The sequence below is a fragment of the Microtus pennsylvanicus genome, chromosome 5 (assembly GCF_037038515.1).
Source record: "Microtus pennsylvanicus isolate mMicPen1 chromosome 5, mMicPen1.hap1, whole genome shotgun sequence".
NCBI classification, from domain to species: domain Eukaryota; kingdom Metazoa; phylum Chordata; class Mammalia; order Rodentia; family Cricetidae; genus Microtus; species Microtus pennsylvanicus.
In genome coordinates, this window is record NC_134583.1 from 115187851 (window position 1) to 115214278 (window position 26428).

Consider the following 26428-nt stretch of genomic DNA (forward strand, 5'->3'; position numbering starts at 1 on the left):
ACAAAACTTAATTGCTTTGAAAATTAATAACACACACAGAGAAGTACGTACAGATGGTCTGTCCCATAGCGCTCAATGATTTCTTTTCTTTTCTTTTTTTTTTTTTTTTTTGGTTTTTTGAGTCAGGGTTTCTCTGTGGTTTTGGAGCCTGTCCTGGAACTAGCTCTTGTAGACCAGGCTGGTCTCGAACTCACAGAGATCCGCCTGCCTCTGCCTCCCGAGTGCTGGGATTAAAGGCGTGCGCCACCACCGCCCGGCCCAATGTGTAGCCCAGGCTGGCCTCGAACTCGTGATGCTCCTGCCTCTGCCTCCTTCAGCAAATCCTACCGGCGTGCGCCACCACAACCGGCGCTCAATGATTTCTATCTGCTTTATTTCTCACCCTTTCCCCTTCTCTTCAGCTAAGCTTAGAGTATAAAGCAAAGGGATTCTAAGCGGTGAAGTCCAGAGCAACATCACCATGACTTTAAAACAAATGTGTCCTCTTCGACCTAATCTTAGCATCGAAAAATTCAAGCTCTTAATCTTCTCTACATCCACTACATTACTTCTGACCAATCTAGATTTTGCGATCATATAAGATGCCTCTCCACCCCTACAAAAGTTAGCACTAGACATTCTGATGAAAAGCAAGGGGTTTGTTTTGTATGGCCTTGCTATAGTGGCAGAAGTTGTTTTGTTTAGGGGAATATAAAGTGTTAGAAACAACCAAATATTTTCTTCTTTGTGAAAATTAACCAAAACTAGTTGTGACAATGCACAGCTGCAATCCCAACTCCTAGGATGCTGAGGCAAGACTGTGAATTCGAGTTCACCCTAGGCTACTAATAAGACCCCATTTCAAAATAATAATAATAATCTTTATGAAATTAGAGACCGTTATGTTGAGGAGTATTACCTAAAATGTAGTAAGATGGGGAAGTCTACATATTGTTTGTGATCAGTACAGAAACTAAAAATGTTTCTAAACATTTTCAGCACTTTGTCATTGTCCTGATGGACAAGTTCCTGATTGGTGAACTTTTGTTATCTGAGAACCCAACGATTCAGATATCATATTATTGAGCCGCACAAGGCTGGAGGTGCTCTTTGGTAATGTATAAAGGTTTCACACGCTGGCCAACTAGAGACTGAGAGGAAAGGAGTAAAAGACCGGCCTTCGGAATCAAGTAGACTGAAAACTATGCTAGCATTTTATATTGTTGGGTAACTGATCTGTCAATATTCAAGAGAAAAATTTTAAAGAAGAAACATCAAATGATATTTGCGTATTTCTCATAAAAATTTGTAAAAATTGTTTTTAGTTTTTCTCCTTCCTATCAGATTTCTGGCAAAAAAAAAAAAAAACCCGCTGGTGCAAAGCCTTCATCATTGAGAGCACCCTGCTGTCTTGTGTTGTAGATGTCAGCTGTAACAGATGCCCCTTTTCTTAGACTTAGCCCAAAGAATTAAAACAATCTTAGCCCCTGAGCAAGTGCTGAAGGGGGCTTTTAAGTCCATTTTCAAAAAATGGAAAGTACATTAAAGAACAAAAAGAGAAACAGTTCCCCTGTCTCATTATTTATTTACCAATTTATCTACTTGGGAGATTATGTAGCCCACACTAGCCTGAAACTCGCCGTGTAGATCAGGACGGCCTTGATCTCACAGAGTTGTCTCACTGGGGGGATTGAAGGCGTGCACCACCACACCAGGCTCTTCCAGAGCTTTAAACAGGACTTCAAGATCTTAGAGATCATCTGCTTGATCTCAGAATGGGTGTATTCAGAATAAATCATTTTCTACACTGTTGTATGGCAGGCTCATGGGGGAGCCCCTACAGCGTCTACCAAATACCCTCGTTCAAATCACGACCAAAAGGGAATAAGTGAAGCTGTATGTTCGAGCACACTAATTTAGACCGATTCCTAGAGAGTAAGGTACTCTCTGAGACTAGACTACTTAGAAGGAAAAACAACAAATCCCAGGATGCCCAAGTGACAGCCTACAACTCCCAGCATGCTCGAGGAGGAACACAGTGGCTGCGCAGATTGGCGCGCGGGTGCTCCTGGGTCGTCAGCATGGCTGCCTTCGCAGATTTGGACATAAGAGCGGGCTCGGACCTGAAGGCTCTGCGCGGGCTGGTGGAGACCGCTGCTCACCGTGAGTCTGTTATCTTCGCGCCCGAGCCCTGCCCTCGCTATCCCTCATACCATCCAGTTTTCTCGGTAGTTTCTCCAGGCGCCATTTCTGTCTCTCGTGGGGTCTGCCTGATTTCCATAGAAGCAGAAGATGCCTGCCGTGTCTCCCGGATCCCCGGCGTGGGAGACTCACAGGCTCCTGAAGAAGCTGCTGTTGCTTGTGCTTGCCCCGACTTTCGCTCAGAGGGAGAGAACAGAGGCCAAAGCGGCCGAGGGATTGGCACGGGGCCTGTGGAGTGATGGATGGTAGAAACTGGGACTGGACTCCAGGTGTACAGCCCCCACCCCCACCCCCCAAGCCGGTGTTTTTAATATCAGTCCTTTTTGACTCACACGACAACTGTCAGATACAGAAAACAGGGTCACAGGCAAGAACTGCTGTGGAAGCTTAGAGAATGAGGAAGCTATTACCTTATTTCTCTCATACATTGAAAGTTCCTTGAGGGTGAGCATTGCTCTTGTGTGCTCTCACCTGGGATAGGGCCTGTCAAATGACAGATGCTCAAATATCTTTGAGAGGAAGGAAACTGGGGAGTTACCAGACTAGGTGATAAGAGAAAGGACCGCTATTTTGTCATTACCTAGCATTATCTTTTAATGCTAATACCCTATCATCCCGAAGTATTTAGACAACTTAAAAGACAGGAGGCGTGATTTAGATGTAGGGAGACAGAGAGACTCATCACACTTGTTCAGACAGCGCTAACTGTTGGGATAAGGCAAACCCCTAGTTTGTTCTCTGCCCATTACTGTAGAGCACCCCAAAGAGGTATAAGGGAGTCATTCCTCCGTTGTGCGTTAGGAAAGAGAGGAAATAGAAAGAGCATCGCAGAAGAAATGAATGGTAATGGAGGTGACAGAAAGACGCATAAACTTGATGGAATGAAAATGAACAGAGACAGGAAATCCCGGGAATGTTGTGTGGCATTTTATTATTGTGTGAACGTAAATCAGAGCCTGAATATGTGCCTGGCACTCTCCTAAAATGCAAGGGCTATTGCACTTAATTTTCATGACACTTGAAAGTTCTGTCTGCTATTAACATTTGTTGGCAGGTGAAGAACCTGAAACCTTAAGTAATAGTAAACGGTAGTGCTTAGATTTGCCTCCTGCCCCACCCACTTATTTTCCAGGTCTGGAACTAGAACCCAGGGCTTCGTGTATGCTAAGCAAGCATTCTAACAGTTAGCTACATCCCGAACCTCATCTCATACTCCTAAATCTAAGATTGGGATCATCATTGTGAACAAGAAAGACTATTTTTTAAATACTCAATTTTTTTTTTCAGTTGGATATTCAGTTGTTGCCATCAACCATATTGTTGACTTTAAGGACAAGAAACAGGTAAAATATGGTTTCTCAGATTAATTAGTTAATAAATATTAAGAATTTACAAATATTTATGTCTGTCGAGAATAAGGAGCTTGAAATAAGTGTTGTATTGACAAAAGCAATATAAAGCAGGAGGAGTTTGTTTTGCTTTTCCTTTGAAGGTACAGTCCGTCATGGCAGCAAGGGCATAAAGTGGCTGGTCAGTTTTTCCTCAGTCAGGAAGCAGGAGGAGATGAATGCTGGCTCTCAGCTCATTTTCTCCTTTTCAGTTAGTTCGCTTAGGATCCCAACCCAAGAAATAGCACAGCTCGCATTCAGGGTGGATCCTCCCTCCTGGGCTAATCCTTTATGGAAATACCTTTATAGAAATACAGAGATTTGCTTCTATCGTTTTAAATCAAGTCAAATTAGGAGTAAAGGATAAGTCATGTTTTCTGGTCTGGAATTTACTGTGTTGCCAAAGATGACCTCCTGCCTCTGCCTTCCAGCTGCTGAGATTACAAACCCATGCCCAATTTATGAAATGCCAAAGCTGTGTGCATTTTAGAAAGCACTCAACCAACTAAACTGCACTGTAGCAAGTCTTTCTCTGTACTGCCATCTCCCAAATAGAGACCCAGAGACTTATGAATTATGAAAGCTTGGCCTTAGCTTGGGTTTGTTTCTCACTAGCTCTTAGAACTTAACCCATTTCTATTAATCTGCATGCTGCCATGTGCCTCGTGGCTTTAACCTATCCTCCTACATGTCTTCCTCAGAGTATGGCTGGCGACTCCCCCTTTTTTCTTCTCAGATCTCTTTCTGTCCAGAAGTCCCACCTATACCTCCTGCCTAGCTATTGGCCATTTAGCTTTTTATTAAACCAATCACAGTGACATATCTTTACACGGTGTAATCAAATATCTCACAACAGTGAATCTCCAAACTTTCTACCAACTGGGCTGCATCCCCAACCCTCAATTATATTTCTTAAAAACACCCTGTGCTTATTATTTTACATTAATAATTGAACTGGTATATATTCATACAAATTCAAAGATGTTTAAAATTACATTGCTGTAAATGAACTCTAACCACAATATCTTGTTGTTTACTTTGCTGCCATGGTCTTATTAACTCACTAATTTTTTTTCTCTTTAATAGACTCTAAGATACGCGTATTTCTTTTTAGGCAAACAACTGTACCTTGTAGGTCATTTCTGGCTTCAAAAATTGTTCTTATTTTTATCCTCTGATGTTCTTAGCAGCTTCTCTGCTCTTTAGTTTCTTTCTTTAAAAAGAGAGAGAGAACTAGTTGGTAAATTTGAATACCAGAAATTAGTTTCTTTTTTTCCCCTGAGATGCTCTTAAAGTGTTTCGTGTGTTTTATTCTTTAACATGTAGCTGGAATTCCTGTTTATTGTTTATTGTAGGAGATTGAAAAGCCAGTAGCAGTTTCTGAACTCTTCACAACTTTACCAATTGTACAGGTAGGTGGTTTACTGTTTAAGTGTAGAGTCTGTTCGTTTAATTCAGACATGCCCACCCTCGTGAGGTGTTCTCTAACTTCAGCGGCTCCCGCCTCCCACCAGGTCCACCTTTCCAGTGGGGCTCCCCTCTTCATCACTTTCTTACTGCCCATCAGTGCTTGTTAGGTATCCTCCTAAAGCCCGACAGCTACTAAATTATCTCATCGTGTAGTTTACTAGATGTACATAGTATTTTCTTCTGCTCTTATAAATACCTGTAGGGCAAGCATGCTTTGTTGATCTTCACTGTCCTTTGTAACTTTTACTGTTTTCCATCGATAAAAAGGAAATGAATCACTTGCTTTTTTTTTAATAATGTATTTTTGTTTGTAGGGAAAATCAAGACCGATTAAAATTTTAACTAGATTGACAATTATAGTTACAGATCCGTCTCACTGTAATGTTTTGGTGAGTTCATTATTTTTCTACGTTTGACTTTCTACACTATGTTAACTAACGTTATCACATTTTATCTCACCCCGTTCTCCCACCACCTGTATGCCTCAAATCCATGACACCTGCCTGCTTTCTCTGTGTGTAGAAGCTCCACTATATGGAATGTGTCTCTTCCAAAAAGTTAGAAGGTGCCAATGGACAAAGAAGAAATACCATACATTATTCCAGCACTAAGGGATTGTACATTTTGAATGTATTTTTTCATTCTCATATGCAGGTTTGAGGTTTTCCCTGTTAAGCAATAACTGTGTTTTACTGATATAGTCTCCTTTCCTAGAACAGAAGTATTTTCTTATACATCTGGCATTTTAATTTTATTGAGCAGAATTTTTATTGTGAGCTTGTGTGTCACAATCATGTGAATTATCCACAACACGTGAAATAGTCTTATCTGGCTCTATCTAGGAAAAATACTAATTCCATTGATGGCTGTCATAGTTAGGATTTATGTTGTCATAAAACACCATGACCAAAAGCAACTTTGGCAGGAAAGTGTTTATTTCAGTTTACAGTTTCACATCATAGTCCGTCATTTCATTAAAGAAAGTCAGGGCAGGAACTTGAGGCAAGAACCTGGAGGGAGGAACTGGTGCGGAGGTCCTGAGGAATGATGCTCTCTGTCTTGCTCCTCATAGTTCGTTCAGTGTGCTTTTTTAGAGCACCCAGGACCACCATCCTAAGAGTGGCGCTGCCCATAGCGAGCTGACCTTCTCACATCAATCATCATTCAAGAAAATGCACCACAGGCTTGCCCACAGGCCAGTCCAATAGAGGCATTTTCTCAACTGAAGTTTCCTCTTCCCACATGCCTCTAGCTGTCGAGGTGACATGCAGTTAGCCAGCACAGTTGACCTCCTGTCACTTCACACACAACATCACTGTTAAACCATAAATTTCCTATCTTGTTCTTCCCCGGGATCTCCCATATCTAATAGTATCATAATATAAAACATTCCAACTTTTAACATTCCTACAGTCTTTACAAATTCAACACTCTAAAAGTTCAGTTTTGCCAGGCAGTAGTGGCACACGCCTTTCATGAACTCAGCTCTCAGAAGGCAGAGGCAGGCAGGTCTCTTGAGTTTGAGGCCAGCCTGGTCTACAGAACAAGTTCCAGAATAACCAAGGATACACACACAGTGAAACCCTGTCTCAAAAACAAATAACAGGGCTGAAGAGATGACTTGAGTTAAGCGCACTGGCTGCTCTTTCAGAGGTCCTGAGTTCAGTTCCCAGCAACCCCATGGTGACTAACTCACAGCCTTCTCTAATGGGATCTGATGCCCTTGTCTGGCCTGCAGGTGTACATGCAGAGAATGTATACAAAAAAACATAAATGATTAAAAAGTTTTAAAATTGAGTCTCTTTAAAATATCCCAAGTCTTTTTCAAAGTTCAATCTTCTCTAAAATATGCAAATTCTCTGTAAAATTGCTCAGTCTCTTAACTATGGGCTCTGTAAAATAAAAAGTTACATTCTGTCTTACTCCAGGAAACTGGAGACCAGCTGTCTTCATGTTTCCTTTTCCCAAACACACAAGGCTGCAAGCTTACAGTACCTTCTAGAGCTCAGTCATATTTATTGTCATGGGAAAAAGTTTATCCACACATACATAGATTAATAACTTTGCACAATATAAAACTGTCTTGGCATTTACTCTTGGTTCTATTAAAAAAAAGTGACATTTCTCTGTCTTTTCTGAATGGTTTGAAATCTACGTTAAAAAGAACCTTTGTTCCCTAAAAGGTTCCCACCTTTGTTACCTTCGGTCAGTCACGGAAATCCAGCCACTATCAGTGATTCAAGTTCATAGTCTTCTGTGTCAGCTCTTGAGTCAGTCGTGAACACAGGGCTTGCAGCCAGGTGTGGTAACTCAGACCCCAGCACTCAGCAGGCTGAGACAGCAGGACTGGTTTAAGTTTGAGGATGTTGAGTGTTGCTAGATGACCAGGCTTCTGTTTATGTATTTTGTTACTGTGTGATAACATTCATTTTTGTCTTATAGAGAGCAACTTCTTCAAGGGTCCGGCTGTATGATATTGTTGCAGTGTTTCCAAAGACAGAAAAACTTTTTCATGTAAGTGACCAGTGAAAGAGAATAATGTTTCTTTTTAATGTAATAATGTAAATCTGCTGTTATACCACAGTAGATGCCTCTGTTCTCTGTTCTAGTTTTGTCTCTGTTGCTATAATAACATAACTGGACAAAAAGCAACAGGGGAGAAAGGATTAGTTACTGTTCATTGTTATGGAAAATCAAAGCAGGAATTTCAAACAGCAGCTGATCATAGTCTGTTCCATTCTTCAAGACACTACCATGACCACACCCCCAACTGGGGAATGGTGCTGCCCACAGTGTGCTATCTTCCCTCATTGATTGTCTTAATTAAGGTAATTCCTCATAATCCATGGTCAGTTCAACATAGATAGTCCCTCGCTGAGACTGTCTTCCCAAGTTTAAGCATTTATCTAATTATTCTTTGTCAATAAATACTCAGGAGTCAGATATTGAGTTAAGAACCTGAATGAGGGGAAGGGGATGAGGGGAGCGGGAGGGAAATGGGAGGAGGTGGAAATTTTTAATTAAATAATAAAAAAAAAAGAACCTGAATGATCAGAGAAGTGGCGGAGAAGCAACCAGTGACCTCCTCTCTCTCCCCTCCCCTTCCCAAAGGGCCTACTACTTCCTGTGTCTGTCTATATGTCCTCTGTCTTCCAAAACCTCTCTGGCAAATTTTGGTCAGCTAGTAGTTAGCTCCACTTTCTGATTCAAAGTAAACCTTATTGTCATTCTTGGGTGTGTCAGAGTGTGATCACTTTCCCACAACACCAGATGATTCTGGGTTGTGTAAAGTTTACAATTAGAGCTAACCTTCTGGTGTGGGAGGTCCTTCTCTCTATATTTTGCTTTTATTGGTTAATGAATAAAGAAACTGTCTTGGCCTGTGATAGGGCAAAAGAACAGAGCTAGGTGGAGAAAGCTAAAGTGAATGCTGGGAAAAAGGCAGAGTCAGAGAGACATGCTGAAATTTTGCTGGTAGGCCACGACCTCATGGTGATGCACAGATTAATAGAAATGGGTTAAATTAATATGTAAGAGTTAGCCAATAAGAAGCTAGAGCTAATGGGCTAAGCAGTGGTTTAATTAATATAGTTTCTGTGAGATTATTTCTGGGCTGGGCAGCCGGAAATGAATAAGCGGCTCTCTCCTGCAACAACTGTCAGAGGCCCTATCTGGAAACTTGTATTATTTTCTGTTTGTGCTCAAAAGTCATAGGGTTTCATAGGGGCAGATTTAAGTGGCATGTCAGTTGGCTTTAGTCACCCTGATAGACATTTGATGGATTCAGTATGGAAGAGCTCCTGAGTTTTCTCCTGATTCTTTCTCTATACTTTGTTCATTTGAAATTGCTCCTTGGTAAATTTATCACTTTGTATTCAGTATCCACTTCAGTTTCTGGCCTTATCTACTCCTGCCTTTGATAGAAGAAAAAAGCAAGCGCCTCTCTGATCCAGGTTTCTCCTTTGCCAGCTCTGAGATATAACCCATATATATGCCAGTGAGAGTGTCAGCCCTTAGTTTTTCAGAAATCCTCAGAATCACTATATGCTAATATGATTTCCCTTCCTATTCTTGAGAGCCTTTGTGAATTGAATTCCTCTTATTCTATTAAAATTTCCTGTTGACTTTTCAGAAGAGGAGTTCAGCACGTGAGCTCATTTTGTCTTCCAGATAGATGCCCTATTCTTTCAAATGATTACAGTGGGCAAAAAAGACTGAAATACTCTTTTAAGGATTGCTTTTAAGGAATGCTTTTTTTAAGGACTACTGAGAAAAAAGAAGCATAATTACTTTTAGATGGAATTATTAATGTTTTTCTTAAAGTCTCAAAAAGGATCCATCTAACAAAGTAATATTGCAGGAAAAAATACTGGTCTCACATCTTTTAACTTTACACTTTCTTCTTTTAACTATAGTATTCTCTTTTTTTGTTGTTTATTTTTGAGATTATAACTTAATTAAAGGTTTTCTTTTCCCTTTTCGTCCTCCAAATCCTCCCATATACCTTTCCCCATTCTCTTTCAGATTCATGTCCTCTTTCTTCTTTAATTTCTATTGTATACATATGTATATTTGTATATACATATCTATTTCTAAATATAACCTGTTGAGTCCATATCATATAAATGTTACTTGTATGTATGTTTTCAGAGCTGACCGGCTTTTAAGCAAAATTTGTACTAAAATTATAGACAGCTCTTTTTACCCTAAGTTTATCCAGTAGAGGGAGCCATTGACTAAGGAGACTGGTGGCACGTCCTAGGTTAATTGCTAGTTATGTTACTAGAGGGAAACACCAGAGAACCACAGGTTATCTGGGCTGCCTGTGTGCAAACACACACACCACAGCACCTGGTTTTTGGTGGCTTCTTTTATGAAATGAAAGATTGTATTAATTCTCCAGTATTTGATTATAAATTAAGGAATAAGTAGAAGCAAATATTCAATCATCAAAGACCTGTGGACCAGCACTTCAGAGGTGGAGGCAGATGGATCTCTGTATTTGACACCAGCTTGTTTACATAGTGAGTTCCAGGACAACCACCATACCCGGCAGGGAAGTAGCTTTAAAAAGTTCTGGTTTTGTGCTGCTCCTGAAATCTTTGAAACCTTGCCTTTGCAGGATGCTGCTATAGAATGTCTGCACCAAGGGAGCATCTCTCAAGAGATAGCCTCTAAGTCTTTTGGCTTCAGATCTATCTGGGATTAATATTCAATTGCAGATTATTAGGCTTTATTTACTGAATCAGTCACTGTCATAGTTTTTAGGTGAATTTTGTGCAGTTGAGAGTTACTGTCAATGGGCACCCCCTGCCTTGGCAGGCCTGACTTTTCCTTGTGTAGTATAGTAAGTGCTGACGCCAGTAAAACACCCAGGATGAAGGGATGCTGAGCCCTGCCCTCCTGTGCCTTGTGTTCACAGCAGCAAAAATATGCATATATTTGTACATTTTTGTGGGGACAATTTTTTTAAACTATCATATATGTCTCTGCCTCTTCCAAAAAAAAAAGTTAAAGATGGCAAAGTGAATTCATATATAGTCTACCAATTTTCAGAGAGAACTGAGATACTTAGCTCCAAAACTATTTTAGACATAATTAAGTTGTTTTAATGATTTGGGGAATATTAGATTAAGCCTCCCCAGTGCTAGGAATATGGGCATGTGCCCCTGCTTCACATAGTTCTTTGAGTGACTCAGGTGAACATTTAGATTGATGGAAAGTTAATCACAAAGTACTTTAGTTTGGAGCATTTTAAATTCAAGAGGTCAGAGGATCCCAAATGCATCTCTGTGGCTGAAAGCTCTTTCCAATGCCTGTCCTTCAGCCAATACAGATCCATTGGTTAGCTGCCTCCCCCATAGGAAAGAGAAAGAAACAAAATGTATGACGAGAAGGAACCCAGTTCAGCTTTATGAGGGCAGTCATTTAAAGCCATCTTTTCACTAAAACTAAGTATGTTCGTAATAATAAGTTTAAACACCACAGAAGTATATGTATAAAAAGCATGCTTTCCAAACTAAAATTTCTCCAGAGGCAGCCAATACTGACTTTCTTGTGCATCTCCTAGAAATACCTTCCCCAACTAACACTTCTTGCTTGTTTACTTCATAGGCAACCACCGCAAGCATTCTTTTTTATTTTTTCATAAATGTTTTTACCTACTTCTTGAACTCATTGTCTCGTTTTTCACTCTCTTCTTCCTGTCACTATGCCTTTTGTCTTTTACAGTATGTGAGTTCCATAATTACAAATGTACGTCATCCTTTAAAACATTGGCACATTCTGTCCTATAAGAGACCAAGGGGATTGTAATTTACTTAAGTAAAATGGAAACTTTTTTTACTCTTTCCTGTCTTTATGATTGGTCTGGCAGTGACTGTTCTTGCATTATTGTCTTTAGTCTGTGTGGAATTTATAGCTATAGAATATAGTAAAGTCGGGGCTGGAGAGATGGCTCAGTGGTTAAGAGCATTGCCTGCTCTTTCAAAGGTTCTGAGTTCAATTCCCAGCAACCACATGGTGGCTCACAACCATCTGTAATGAGGTCTGGTGCCCTCTTCTGGCTTGCAGGCATACACACAGACTATGTATACATAATAAATACATAAATATTTAGAATATAGTAAAGTCCGTATATGATATGTCTCTGTAAGTGATAGTGCTGATACGAACATATGAATTGTTAATGTTTCCTGGGGCTGTGACTTGGTGGTAGAGCATTTGGCATGCTCAACACCCTGGTCTGGTCCTCAGCAACAATGGAGTGAAATATTGATGCTCTTGTCATCCTGACCTTCACTGTGCTCCTAAAAGTGGACAGATGCTTAACTCAGCTCCATTCCTCTGCAGGACTTTTCTTCATTCCGAGCAAAGTCTCTGTTGTTCTTTGTGAGTTAGACAGCTGGAGCAGTTGGAATGGGCAGATGCTTTAGGAGCCAAGAGTTTCTGCCAAAACAACATAGTTTCCCAGGCTTACCGTGTAACTATGACCATCTTCAAACCAGATGGTCTCTGATGACCACTATGCCGTGGGCTGGGGCAGGAGTGACCAAAGCTGGCATTCTGAGGAAAATGGGTGAGATGTGACATTTGTCACTGCTGAAGAACTGTGCCCATCCTACAGGCATTACCAGCATTTTGTTTCCCCTTGCTCCTTACATCACGCTTTCCTGTTCTTGCTGTAGGCACTGGCTCACCGAGTTTGCTCATGCAGACTGTGTGCATCAGCATTCTGAGTAGGGTGGGTTTCTTTGTTTAATTTTCCTCACGTGTATGAGTATCTGCTGCGTGTATTTATGTGCAGCACATGTTTGCCTGATGCCCACAGAGGACAGAAAGGGTGTTGGATCTCCTGAAACTGGAGTTATGGATGGTTGTGAACCATCATGTGTGTTCTGGGAAGTGAACCCAGGCCCTCTGAAAAAGCAACAAATAGATGCTCTTAACTGCCGAGCCATCTCTCTAATCTCAACAGGGACATTGTCAACATGGTACAAAACAGCCAATCTTTTTACTGCGAAATAAGTAGTGGCTGAATGATTGCTCTCTAGGTCTCTCCCGGCAGTATCTTCTGACTTGCTCTCTAATCTGTCCACCAATTTGCTTTCCTCTCTAATTTTTCTGTTTCTCCTGGTTGCCTTATCTGTTTCATTTATTCTGTATGTGGTTTGTACAATCACTTTCAAAGTTCTTTAGGGTGAGTGGAGGGAACAGATGAACAAGCAGCGGCGAAAGTTCTTTAGGGTGAGTGGAGGGAACAGATGAACAAGCAGCGGTGAAGACGCGCTCGCTTGGTTCCTCTCAGCTCTGCTGTAACCCTCTTAAACTGTGAACAAAAGGTGAAGACGCGCTCGCTTGGTTCCTCTCAGCTCTGCTGTAACCCTCTTAAACTGTGAACAAAAGGCCTGCCGCCACCCGTGCTGTCCTTAGCCACAGTACGGTCTGCTTGGAACTATCATCCTGGACAATTCCTGGTGAAATGTGCTTACTAAATAGCTTGTGGAAAAGAGGGACCAGGCATGCATTTTTTTTGACTTCCCAGTTCCTTGGATTTCGGAACAATTACTTGCTGCTTTCTGGAATAATTAAAAGTAATATTCTAGATACTGATTTAAGTCACCAGTTCAGTCATATATAAAAAGCTTTATGAATTAAAGGGCCTTCGGGCCTTAGCACTTGAGAACTAAACCATCAAAGCCAAGCCTGAAGGAGAGTAAACAGCTGACCCTGTAATAGGCTCGTTAGACAGTTACCACAGAACCGTCATGACGCCTGTAGAGTCAGCCCTACTGTTTACGTTTCTGTATGCTGGGTATGACCATGTCTCTCATTCCACCGCATGCCAGTTTTCTGTTAATCTAGTTTTTCTTCTTGACAGGTTGCTTGCACACATTTAGATGTGGATTTAGTCTGTATAACTGTAACCGAGAAATTACCATTTTACTTCAAAAGACCCCCTATTAATGTGGTAAGTGCTGATTTTTTCTGCTCCAAACTTGAATCTGTAGAAACAGTGTCTGCAGACTAGAAAAGAAGCTAAAGAAACCTGTGTTCTTAGGGACCGGCGCCTGGGTACTTGGTAATTGGAGCAGATTCAGAAAAGAGAATTTTGGTTTTTTAAGCTGACTAAAAGAGAAAGTTTAAAATAGAAAGTGTCTAAGCTGGGAGCCACGGGGTGGCTCAGTGGGTAAAGGGTTTGCTGTGCAGACATGAGGCTAGGAGTGTGGGTCCCAGCGCCCACACTAACGCCAGCAGCATGGTAACCTGCTCATAATCTCAGCATGCGGAAAACTGAGGCAAGAGCAATCTGGTAGCTAGAGAAACTGAATCAGCCAGCTCTGGGTTCAGGTGTGAGGCCCAGCATCCGATGTCTCCCTCTGGCCTCCACACATGCTGTTCGTGAACACACACACAAATAAAATATCTAAGATGATTATGTGGTACTCCTGGTTATGCAAGAGGCACTTGAGCCAGAAGTTCAAGACCAACAGCAACACACTGAGACCTTGTCTACCCCCTGACAACCAAAATATTAATGAATAAAAAGGATACAGTTAACTATTAAGGGTTTTTTTTTTGAAAGACTTAGGAATTCAGATTTATGAAGAACATTGTCAAGTTGATATTTAATGATGATAGCTATTTAAAACCTCAACATTGTGTTACGATGGAAAAGAAAAGGTGAAAAAATGGCCACATGTGGGTGATGCACGCCTCTAATCCCAGCACTTGGGAGGCAGAGGCAGGTGGTTCTCTTGAGTTCGGGGCTAGCCTGGTCTACAGAGAGAGTTCCAGGATAGCCAGGGCTACAAGAGAAACTCTGTCTTGTAAAAAACCAAACAAGCAAACAAAAAGTAACAAGAAAAAGAAAAGATAAAAAAGACAGGAGTCCTTGAGACACCTGAAAACTGCAATACAAAAGGAAATGGTGTGAAATCCCCAGGAATGGTGAGTGAGATCACAGCATGCACTGTGGCGTGCCAGCTCCATGCAGAGCCGTTCCAGCAGGGCAGCCATGTGTCAGGGTCCTGAGATGTTTCCTCATTACCCTACCTTGTTAGCTTCTCTTTTCCCTGTACCCTTCATCTTCCACCTGCCATGTTGCCTTCTAAGTCTCACACCCCTCCTCACCCCACTCCACCCCCATTTTCATTATAGAAAGGTAGTATTGTCTCACACCAGTAATTGATTTGATAGTTATGAGGTCACTGCAGCTGGTAACTATTTGCTTTGCTAGCCAGAACATAGGAATATTGTTTAGCGTAGTGACTTCCAGAACTTAGTTATATTATTAAAAACTATTACCCAAGAAAAGATTTAACAAGCTTTCCAAATCCCATGTTGGGTTATGTCAGAATTCGATTGTTTTCAAAGTAGACAATTGCCTTATTCTTTAGCCTTCATAGAATTATATCTTTCTTGCTTTTGTCTCCTTTTTCCTAAAGAATTTCTGATTGATCCTGTGTATTAGGGGCAATACTAAGAGTTATCTGTTTGGTGTGGGGAAAACATAAGATGACTTGTATTCTAACCTTGGACTTATGCTACTAAGAGGGCTTTGGAAAAGTGCCAGAAACGTGTAGGGAAAACTGGAAGAGCTCTTCTGAGTGTGCTGCAGAGCCTGAACCCCAACTGGGATGCTGGGAGCACTTAAGAAGTGAGCTTTCTAAGCCCCAAGCATCGCACACCTCAGTCCTGGGGGTCCATGTCATTCAGCAGCTCACTTCTCAGAAATGAGAAATGAAGACTGTCAAGTCATCCGGCGTCAGTCACAGGCTTCAGACAGATCTGATTGTGCCTGTCGGGTAAGATCTGTGTGCTCCACACCTGGGAACAGCTCCAAGTTGCTGCCTAGGTACTGTTAGGTACAAAGGACCAAAGTTTATGGTCATCTCTTTTGAGTTGAAAAGACAATCTCTGCCTTGCAAGTTTGCCTCTACTTTTCACTGGTCTCAGACTGCCAGTACATCCCACAAAATAGCTTCCTGGAGTTAGACAGCTCAGCCACTGTGCATAGTTTTTGTTACATTTAACAACATTAACCCAATAAAATAGGAAGCCCATTTTCTAGGCAGTTTGCCTGAATAAGCTTATGCACAGTTCTGTGACCTTGGCTAGGAGGGAATGGTAACATGTGGTCAAAATATGGAAAGGAACAGTGCACACCATCTAATTCCTTGTGGCACATGACAGTGGTCAGATTCCTAGAGACTTACGTTAGTGAGGGTTTATAATTGAGTCTTCTCATGAGCATGCCTTACCATGAAAGCAGCCTGTGAGCTTCCATAGTACACCAGCTGTGGCAAGGCTTTTCCAGATACCCTAGTGCTAGCTGACCTATGAGACCTACCTGAAATATGCTATCGAATCGGTATATCTAAATTAGCAGTAAGCATTTTGGGGAGTCTGGCCAAGATGCTTGTTATTAGTCATTAGGTAGTTGTCAGTGTTGGGCAGGAACGTATGCACGAGGGAAGTAGGGTACTAAGCATTAGGAGAGTGGCCCTCACAGCAGGCACCAGGACACCACCACCTGCCAATTCCATCTGGAAGTGCAGAAAAGTTGCTGAGTGTTTGATGCTTGTTGGCATGATTTCCACATTTTCACTTTAGAAATTCTGAAGAGTTAAAAAAAAATTGACAGGAGGAATATGCAATATTTAACAGTGTCTGTTTTATACAGACACAACCGTATGAACATTTTGCATATGTTGCTTAATAAAAGCTAGATGGAGGTGTGGACAGAAGGCTGCATAGGATTACATGTAGTCTTCATCTGGTGTGTAAGTCTGCAGTGTGAGCTGGCCAGGAAGCAGGAAAGTTCCTGTTAATTTATTCACTCAGTGTTGAGAAAGAGAAAGCTAGAGCCAGGTGCCTATATTTTTGTTTGGGGAAAATTGTACTATATAGGTGTGTGCAGCAAGACAGTCTGTCAGGGTGGAAACTGTGGTGTGTGCACACCATGCGCACTTTTAAAATTTAATGAAACAGCAATTCGCGCTTCATGATGGCCAGGAAATGAAAGGACAAGGTCACGGTCCTGACATTCTTCCCAGTAGCTACCCCAAAAGATATTTCTTCCTTCCTCCAGGTTTGTGTCGGTTGTTGTCATCGCTGAAATGTGACAGAGGCAGTGTCATGGAGAAAGCATGTGTGTCTGCTCACAGTGTGTGGGGATGCAGTTGATGGTCGGGAAGGCGAGGCAGCCAGCAGCTGCATGGTGACGGCAGTGCAGCTGCAGCATCTCACATGGAGATGCAGGACAGGAGGCAGGGTAGTCTGTGGTTCCACAACTTCCCGGAACAGTGCCACCAGCTGGGGACCAAATGTCAAGCACATGGACTCGTGGGAGACATTTACACATTCCAAATGCATATGACTGCAAGTCTGAAATCAAGGTGTGAGCAGGCTGTACCTCCTTCCAGATATTAGTAAGGGAGCCTTTTTTTTTTTTGAGTCTTCCAGGCCAGCGGTGATTTGTTGACAGCTAGTGCCTTACAGCCACAGTAGCACCATTCTCTGTCTTTGTCATCAGCAAGCTTTCCTGTGAGTCTTGTAAGCCATCTTATAAGAACACCATTGAGATTAGGAGCTACTGTTTTCAGTATGACCTCCTCATCTTGGTTATACCTGCACTGGCTGTCTGTATAAACGGTTACAGTCTGAGATCTGAGATCCTGCAGGTTAGGAATGTAACATATGCTGACCCACTCTAGTGTTTGCTTATCCTGCAGCTAATTGGAAACAGCCCACTTCTGTTAGAAGCTTATGAAGCGCTGTACCTGTTGCACCCCTACAGTAAATGCTAGGCAGCTGTAAAAGAAAATTAAATTTACAAGCAGACATGGGGAAGCTTTCAAATCAGGCAAGATAACTTAACAGGCTACCTTTTAAGTAAGAAAAGGAAACTGATGTGTATTCACACTTGCTTATATTTGTGTGAAGAAGCTGGAGGAGCGCATAAAAAATCCATGAAAGCAGTTCCAGCAGTGGGGATAGGGCAGTAAGAGCAGATGCAAGGAGGACTTGCTCCTTCCTTCTGTGATTGGATCAGTGAGTCAGGAGAGGGTGGAATCTTACCGAATGATGCGCTGGAAGGCTATCTACCCTGAGTTCAGCGCAGGCACTGATTTTTAAGGCAAGCAATCAGCATGCTGCCCTGGAACAAACTCTTGGTTTCCATTCTTCCTTCTCCAAAGCTTAACTTAAGCTTTTCGTGCTTGCAGTCTTCTTATCAGTGTCTCCTGAGCCAGTTGTCACAGGCTGCCCTTGGTGACATCATTGTGACTATTATTTCTCCTTAGTAAGAAAAAGCTCTCATCCTCTGCCTATTCAGGCACTTCTGTTCAGACATGAGAACAAAAGCCAATCAGGCCGCTGCTGTCATTCTCTGTAAAGACATTGTTGTGAACAATCATATGATGCACTTACAACAATTTACATAAAAATGCTCTTAGGAGCAGGAGACCAGGTAATGACTGCATTTTATTCATCTAAATCAGTAAAGTTTTATGAAAGAAATACAGCCTTCAGTAGCACATTATCTTTAATTTCTTTCTAAAGAGTGTTCATAGCAATTTTAAAGTGAACCTGATTAACGTACCAAGACCAGAATCATATGTGGAAGGAATTAAGCTGGTAATTGTATCCTATTTTCCCCAGTGCTCTCCCTCAAAGGGGTTTTATTTTGTTGTGGTTCCCAGACAGCTTTAAAATTTAAATTGACTCAGCTAGAAACCCTCAGGGATCTGATCGCCCACACCACATTGCTCACATCCCTAATTCCTGTCCTAATCCTACTGCCCTATGCTCTACCCCTGCTACTAGAAGGTGGGGAAACAGGAGTCCGGCTCCTTTGTCCAGTTAGAGTTAGCAAAAGAAATAGCTTAATTCTCTTCATTGCAAACGTCTCCTTGCTCGCATGCACCAGAGCTCTGAGAAGGTCTCTGCTTTGACAGGTAGTGAGTTTTGTGAACACGGGTTGTGAACGGACAATCACAGCAGCCCTTGACAGTAGTGAGTGTTGTGAACACATCTGTTGTGAACATTCACTGCAGCCTTTGACAGTAGTGAGTGTTGTGAACACATGTGTTGTGAACGGACAGTCACTGCAGCCTTTGACAGTAGTGAGTGGTGTGAACACATCTGTTGTGAACATTCACTGCAGCCTTTGACAGTAGTGAGTGTTGTGAACACATGTGTTGTGAACGGACAGTCACTGCAGCCTTTGACAGTAGTGAGTGTTGTGAACACATCTGTTGTGAACATTCACTGCAGCCTTTGACAGTAGTGAGTGGTGTGAACACATCTGTTATGAACGGACAGTCACTGCAGCCTTTGACAGTAGTGAGTGGTGTGAACACATCTGTTGTGAACATTCACTGCAGCCTTTGACAGTAGTGAGTGGTGTGAACACATCTGTTATGAACGGACAGTCACTGCAGCCTTTGACAGTAGTGAGTGGTGTGAACACATCTGTTATGAACGGACAGTCACTGCAGCCTTTAACAGTAGTGAGTGGTGTGAACACATCTGTTGTGAACATTCACTGCAGCCTTTAACAGTAGTGAGTGTTGTGAACACATCTGTTGTGAACATTCACTGCAGCCTTTGACAGTAGTGAGTGTTGTGAACACATGTGTTGTGAACGGACAGTCACTGCAGCCTTTGACAGTAGTGAGTGGTGTGAACACATCTGTTGTGAACATTCACTGCAGCCTTTGACAGTAGTGAGTGGTGTGAACACATCTGTTGTGAACATTCACTGCAGCCTTTGACAGTAGTGAGTGGTGTGAACACATTTGTTGTGAACATTCACTGCAGCCTTTGACAGTAGTGAGTGGTGTGAACACATCTGTTGTGAACATTCACTGCAGCCTTTGACAGTAGTGAGTGTTGTGAACACATCTGTTGTGAACATTCACTGCAGCCTTTGACAGTAGTGAGTGGTGTGAACACATCTGTTGTGAACATTCACTGCAGCCTTTGACAGTAGTGAGTGTTGTGAACACATCTGTTGTGAACATTCACTGCAGCCTTTGACAGTAGTGAGTGGTGTGAACACATCTGTTGTGAACATTCACTGCAGCCTTTGACAGTAGTGAGTGTTGTGAACACATCTGTTGTGAACATTCACTGCAGCCTTTGACAGTAGTGAGTGGTGTGAACACATTTGTTGTGAACATTCACTGCAGCCTTTGACAGTAGTGAGTGGTGTGAACACATTTGTTGTGAACATTCACTGCAGCCTTTGACAGTAGTGAGTGGTGTGAACACATCTGTTATGAACGGACAGTCACTGCAGCCTTTAACAGTAGTGAGTGGTGTGAACACATCTGTTGTGAACATTCACTGCAGCCTTTGACAGTAGTGAGTGGTGTGAACACATCTGTTATGAACGGACAGTCACTGCAGCCTTTAACAGTAGTGAGTGGTGTGAACACATCTGTTGTGAACATTCACTGCAGCCTTTGACAGTAGTGAGTGGTGTGAACACATCTGTTATGAACGGACAGTCACTGCAGCCTTTGACAGTAGTGAGTGGTGTGAACACATCTGTTATGAACGGACAGTCACTGTAGCCTTTGGCTGGGAAGCTGCATTACGTACTGGAGAATTTCAGTCCCACGCCTATGCCTTGTAGACTTTCCAACCTTAGAATACACCGAATGAGAAAGAACTTTTTCCCTCATGAAAAGACCAGGCCCATATAGCAAGCTAGGCAAGTCCTGAAGGGCCCAGATCTCTTTCACCATTTTTCCTGAGCTTCAATGACCTTAAACAATGTTACTTAAGCAGAATGGGCTGGGACATGTACCAGCCACAGTTCTTAGCGCATTTCCTCGGACATAGTGTTTAGCCAGCCATGGCGGTTGTTCTGCTATTCAGTAGTATGCAGTAAGTGACTTAGCTGTAAGGTTCCCATTCCTGCTCACCAGACCCTTCAGATCCTCTCCTCTTTTCCCTTCATTCTTGGGTCAATTGCTCAGTTTCCCTGCCTGTGGGAAGCACATCCTTTTCCTGGCACCGCTGATGGGATAGTAGCCCTCTGCACCTCTGCCCTTAACTGACTTTGCCGTCCTCCGCCTCTGTACTTCCTGTTTGTGCGGTTAGCTTTCTGGAACTAACATCAGCTCTGTCAATCAGATAGAGTTTTGTGTCTGTTTTCCTCACTTTGGGTTGGGGTGCAGAGGTGTGGGGCCCACCCCCTTTGTGTAAGCCAGTCCCTTGCTGTATAGGAGGTGTGCATAGGGGGGAAAGAGGGTGGGAGAGACTCGTTAATGTGCTTCTCTTTGACAGTTTCTATTTGTCTTCTTTATTTCTGCTGAAGGCAATTGACCGGGGTCTGGGCTTTGAGCTTGTCTATGGCCCTGCTATCAGAGACGCCACCATGAGAAGGTACACAATTTCCAACGCCCTCAGTTTGATGCAGATCTGCAGAGGAAAGGTACAGTCGCCGAGCCAAGGACACTTTTACTTCTGCGATTACTAGTGACGTGCTGGTGCTGTCAGCTCTTCCTGAGGCTTAATTTCCTCCATTTCAGTGAATATTACAGGGCCTTGTAAAAACTGCCAAGGGAAGCAGGGCAGTGATAGCAAAAGTATTTGGGAGGCGGAGGCAGGCGGATCTCTGTAGGTTCAAGGCCAGCATGGCTTGACTCTAAAACCAAAACCAAAACAAAACAAAAGCCTCCCAGGGGAGAAGTAAGATATGGTGGGAAAAGATATTTGGAATGCCTTTATTTTTCATGAGGAATTTGCAGTTTGCCACAATGAAAAGCCTCCTCTAGATAATGGTTGTTATCTCTGAGTGAATTAAAGATCCAGCCTTTAAACTTCATTCATCTGCACAAATAGGATTTGTTTATGAAGCTTATTCTGCCTATTGTTTTGGCTGCCTTGGGTGTGAGAGTTTTCAGTATTTGCACATGAATTATTTACCTTTAAAAGAAGTTGGTATTTGAGCCTTCAGTGCCAAAGAGGGGTTGCTGGTCAATTGCATTATGCAGTTCTTGAATTATTTTATCAGTTGTAAGATTAATGTTGCACACTTTCTGTTTTATAGAATGTAATTCTGTCCAGTGCTGCAGAGAAGGTAAGTATGGCCTGTAGTGCTTTGTCTCTGTAGTTGTAAAGCTTCACTGTGTTTTTAGAACTGAAATAGCAGTGTCATGTATTGCCTGTCTTTAACTGCATTTGCCCATAGCCATTGCTAAAATGTATCCTATTCATTGGGCTCAGGTTTTGCCTATATATACTTATATTTGTGCGTTAATTAGAATAAAATGAGTTTATTTTTTTCCCTTTACCATGTTAAAAATGCTTTTCATGATATGTTTATATTTTTAGAAACCTATCACAATTTATAAGAACCTTATGAAGTTTACCTATTTTTGGATACTTAGTTGTATCTTATTTATTGTAAATAGTTAAAATGTTAATAACATTTTATTTTCCATTTTTCTTCTTTTAGCCTTTGGAAATAAGAGGACCGTATGATGTGGCAAACTTGTATCCTCTTAGTGTTCTTTTTAAAAGCATAAAAGCAGTTGGTATTAGGTGGAGAGATGCATGTGTCAAGTAGGGAACTTTCAAGAGTCATTTCCCTCCCATCTTGTGGGTCCTGAGCATCAAACTCAGATCATCAGAGTTGGCAGCAGGTGCCTTTACCTGCTGAGCCATCACACTGGACTGGAATTTTCCCTTAGAAAATTGAATCAAAAGTGGTATTAAAGTTTAGCCTGGTGTTTTCTTACCCTTTAGTTGTAATTTACTAATCAGTAGCCTCAGAAGCAGATTACAGCAGGCCGTAAACTTCCTCATCCTTCTGGTTTTGAATTAAGCAACAGAACTGAGAAACAAGGGGCTCTCGCTGTGTGACAAAGACAGTTCAATGGGACTCTCAGCTGTGGGTTTCCGTTGGGTAAGACCTGCCGTAGAATTAGTGTGTGTGCTGCTGACCGGGTGAGCTGGCATTTTCATTTGTGTTTGTGTTGGCTCATATCCTTGCCAACTCCGGGTTGAAATCTTTAATAACTTATCAGAGGGCTGCTGTTTGGGCTGTCTGAGAGCGAAGCCAAGGCTGCCGTGTCCACAAATTGCCGAGCTGCGTTTCTCCATGGAGGTGAGCAAGGTCATGTTAGAGTCAGGTCACTAACAAGCAGTTGACACATCTGCTTTTATTGTCCTTTCTGCAGAGTCCTCCAAGACCATCTTTTCTCAGCCAGTTCTAACCATGCACTCTGCTCCTTGCCCTCCCGTTAGACATTACACTTTACTTTCTGTAGTGTATGCATTGTAGAGTTTACTTTGCAGGAGTAAATAGTAAATGTGTTCTTTCAAACAACACAGTGTCCCCTGCCTACATCTTCACAGGTTTTTAACATCCATCCTGCTTGCTTCTCTCTGGATGAACTTGCTCCCTGCTAACAATAATGAGTTTCAGAAACAGAAATGGGAATAGTGGTGTTAGTTTGACAGGATCTAAAAGCACCTGGCTTCAGACTCACCTGCTAACGGTTAGCCCCCTGAGAACGTAAGATTGGGTTAATGTGTGTGAGAAAGACCCCTGGGTGGGGTTCCCGATTGGATGAAGTGGAGGAAGCAAGCTGAGCACCAGTGTTGATAGCCTTCTCCCTGACTGTGAAGATGGTTTGACCAGCCACTTCCAGCTCCTGTCTCCCTGAGTTCCCGCCATGACGAACTCTACCCTTGAACTGTGGGCTGACAAGCCCATTACTGTCTAAGTTGCTCTTATAAGGGTATTTTGTAACAGGAATAGAAAAACAAAAGAAGCATGCTAAACCATTGAGAAGAAAAACAAACAGATTTTTTTAAAAAATTGTGTGAATCAGACTATCTAAAGTCAGTCTGTAACTTTTGCTTTTATTATAACTCAGAGTGTTTCGTTTCTTGTGTTGGTTTACATGAGCATGTATCTACTGAGTATATATTTTGGGTGTTTTTTTCCCCCAAGATGTTTTTTGCTTTTGTTTTACTTTATTTTGTTTTATTGCTTATTTGAATATATTATAGTAAGTTACATAAGGCCATTTCCTTGTAACTATAATAACATGTACTTTGAACATATTCTTCCCCCCATGCCCCTCTACCCTCTTTTTTCTCACCCCATTAGTCCCTTTTGTGCATATTACTCACCACCAACACAGACACACACACAGACACACACACATACATATCTATTAGTCTCCTTTGCTCACCCCCCCTTAGTCCTCTTTGTTCATAGTCTCTTCCAGTAACCCACATTGGTCCCTTTGTGTGTATCCTCGTTGGGCCCCACATTGGTCCCCTGTGTTCCTTAGACAGTTTCCTTAGATTCCTGGACTTCTACTTCCATGTGATCTGCACATGTATGATTTATGTACCCTTGTAAAATGGGAGGCCCACAAGTGAGGCAGAGCCCTCGTTTCCCTGCAAAGGCTGCTTTTCCTCCTGTTTCCCTGCAGAGGCTGCTTTTCCTCCTGTTTCCCTGCAGAGGCTGCTTTTCCTCCTGTTTCCCTTGCAAAGGCTGCTTTTCCTCCTGTTTCCCTGCAGAGGCTGCTTTTCCTCCTGTTTCCCTTGCAAAGGCTGCTTTTCCTCCTGTTTCCCTTGCAAAGGCTGCTTTTCCTCCTGTTTCCCTTGCAGAGGCTGCTTTTCCTCCTGTTTCCCTGCAGAGGCTGCTTTTCCTCCTGTCCTGGCTATGCTCTTTCTTGCCGTGTCACTGGCGTTTCCGTGGTGTTTCGTTAGTTCATCCAGTCCGTTGATTCTCCTGTGTGCCTTCATTCCTACTATGTGTATTTTTAGGGTACTAATCCCAACATTTGGAACAGTTAGAAATCACTGTTGGGAATCGTTATATAACAGTGTCTGGTCTCTTAGCATGTTTTTAAGACAGGTTGACCAAATTTAAGTTCAACTCTGCTGCCAAACTGACCTGAGCATGTAAAGTAATTCCTCTTTAACAGTGCATAAAGGATTGATAAACCTGAGTGTGATTTTACAGTTTGCTCAGCAAGCATTTGTTAGATCAGTGTTGGCTAGCAGGCCATTGGTAGTCAATGCCGCACATGTTCAGAGGGATTTTATTATTTACGAGAGTGGTGGCATGTGCTATAAAATGAGCTCAGCACAGCCCTCGCTGTGGGAGCAGTACACGTGACTCCTACATCTGTGCTTGTGATTTGTCCGTGTTTCTGCCATACATAAAGCAGTCGCTAGACCGGTGCCTATGGCTGGTTCTGACTGCATAGGATGCCATGGGGAGAGCACTGGAGAAGCAGCTCTGCTCTGTAGTTTAACCTAGGAGGTAATCCTTAGGAATGGCCCGGATGCTGAAATGCTGCTCTTTGTGCATGTTGGGAAAAGTGATTATAAATGGCATCAGCACTTGTAAGCGCTCTCTGTGGTTTTCTTATTTACTGTGCTGTAGGCCAAAGAAATGGGTTAGTGCTGGTTAAACCACTTCTTAAATTGTATCTTAAACCGGGTGTGGTGATGCATGCCTGTAATCCCAGCTCTCGGGAGGCTAAGGCAGGAGGATCATATATAGAAGGAGTTTTAAGACCAGCCTAAGCTACATAGTAAGATCCTGTCATTTCTATTTTACAGAAACTAGAAAAACTGCTTTTGGAATTATTTCTACAGTGAAGAAACCCCGGCCATCAGAAGTGGATGATGATTCTCTTCCAGCTAGCAAGAAAGCTAAATGTGAGGGGTGATGAGGGCGCGGTCTCCATCAGCCTCCTCCTCCCGTTACAGCTCTTCGCGCACAATGGAAATAAACTTGTGCTGAGTGGATATTTTCACTAAAGTAGAACCAGCAGTCTAGAAAACAGCTTTATCTCAGACCATAACAGTGGCAAAGAAAATCCAGTGAGGCGTTTTCTAAAGACTGGCAGTTCAGTTCATTTAGATATACTTTAAGATAAAAAGCTTTTTTATCCTTTTTGTGAATAATAAACCATAGTAAGTATACCAAAGTAAGATGTTTCAGTATTTTAAGATATTGAAGATAAATAAACTAATGTTTTTCTACTTGATACATATGGATTTTGTATTTTACTATCTGAAAAAAAGTTATTTTGAAGATTTCAAACCCTATTATGGGGGTCACTTTTATCTGATTGATTTTTTTAACCTCTCTTTTATGTATTTGTTGAGTTAAAAGTTCTTCCTAAAGGACTGCTGACCTTGTAGAAGCAGAAGAGACACTCACACAAGGTTACTTGTCCCCTTCACTTGCTGCCTTCGAGCAGCAATTAGATGCCTTGTTTTCGTTAGAAACTCCTCAATACCTAATAGTGACTTTCCTAATGGTATACAGTTCAAAGCATTTGACTCGAAAAGAAAAGCTTTGGAATAATTCATTTTTAATAACAAGTTCACCAGGCTGAGTTGAAATTGTTATTTTTGTAAATCTGCATTTATGCTGTATTGATATGAGGACCAAGACATAGTGCAATTAACTGAAAAAAGAAAAAGAACGAAGAGCATTGCTGAGAGCAAACATTAGCAGCGAACAAGTCATGAGCATTGCGAAGCTTAGTCCAGGAATGTAAGAATATCTCCATTTTAAAGTTAGGATATAGCAGTTCTTTTTAATGCATTATGCTTTACCATATTAATAGAAGAAGTGAGAGGGAAAAGACTACTCAAATAGATGCCAAAAGATGTGATAAAAATCAATATCTACTCTTAATTCTATACATAACAATGAAAACCCTTGACAAGTGCCAGGCGTGGTGGTTCCCAAGTGTGATCCCAGCACTGGGGAGGCTGGAGCCGGAGGATCGCACATAAGTACCATAAAGTGAGAACAGTGGAGGAATGTCATGTAGGTGCCTCTGTGTGATTTGTGTGCGCACGTAAAGCATGATGGCCTCTGTGAA

The 26428-nt window shown here is 42.0% G+C and overlaps 1 protein-coding gene across 1 annotated transcript; it reads left to right on the forward strand.

Annotated features, from left to right (window-relative positions):
* Nucleotides 1-2030: 2030 nt before the first annotated feature.
* Nucleotides 2031-25579, forward strand: Rpp30 (ribonuclease P/MRP subunit p30). The gene is made up of 11 exons (XM_075973897.1): nucleotides 2031-2142; nucleotides 3469-3524; nucleotides 4925-4981; nucleotides 5354-5428; nucleotides 7482-7553; nucleotides 13420-13509; nucleotides 20872-20988; nucleotides 21607-21636; nucleotides 22015-22052; nucleotides 22586-22665; nucleotides 25149-25579. The coding sequence occupies exons 1-11, from the start codon at nucleotides 2061-2063 to the stop codon at nucleotides 25256-25258; spliced, it is 807 nt and encodes a 268-aa protein (XP_075830012.1). The 5' UTR covers nucleotides 2031-2060; the 3' UTR covers nucleotides 25259-25579.
* Nucleotides 25580-26428: the final 849 nt, after the last annotated feature.

Excerpts from the sequence above, each read along its gene's own strand:
- Rpp30 (XM_075973897.1), top strand. The coding sequence starts at position 2,061 with ATGGCTGCCTTCGCAGATTTGGACATAAGAGCGGGCTCGGACCTGAAG. Across the intron at positions 5,429-7,481 it reads CGTCTCACTGTAATGTTTTG|AGAGCAACTTCTTCAAGGGT; the intron begins GTGAGTTCATTA and ends TTTGTCTTATAG. Across the intron at positions 7,554-13,419 it reads AGACAGAAAAACTTTTTCAT|GTTGCTTGCACACATTTAGA; the intron begins GTAAGTGACCAG and ends TCTTCTTGACAG.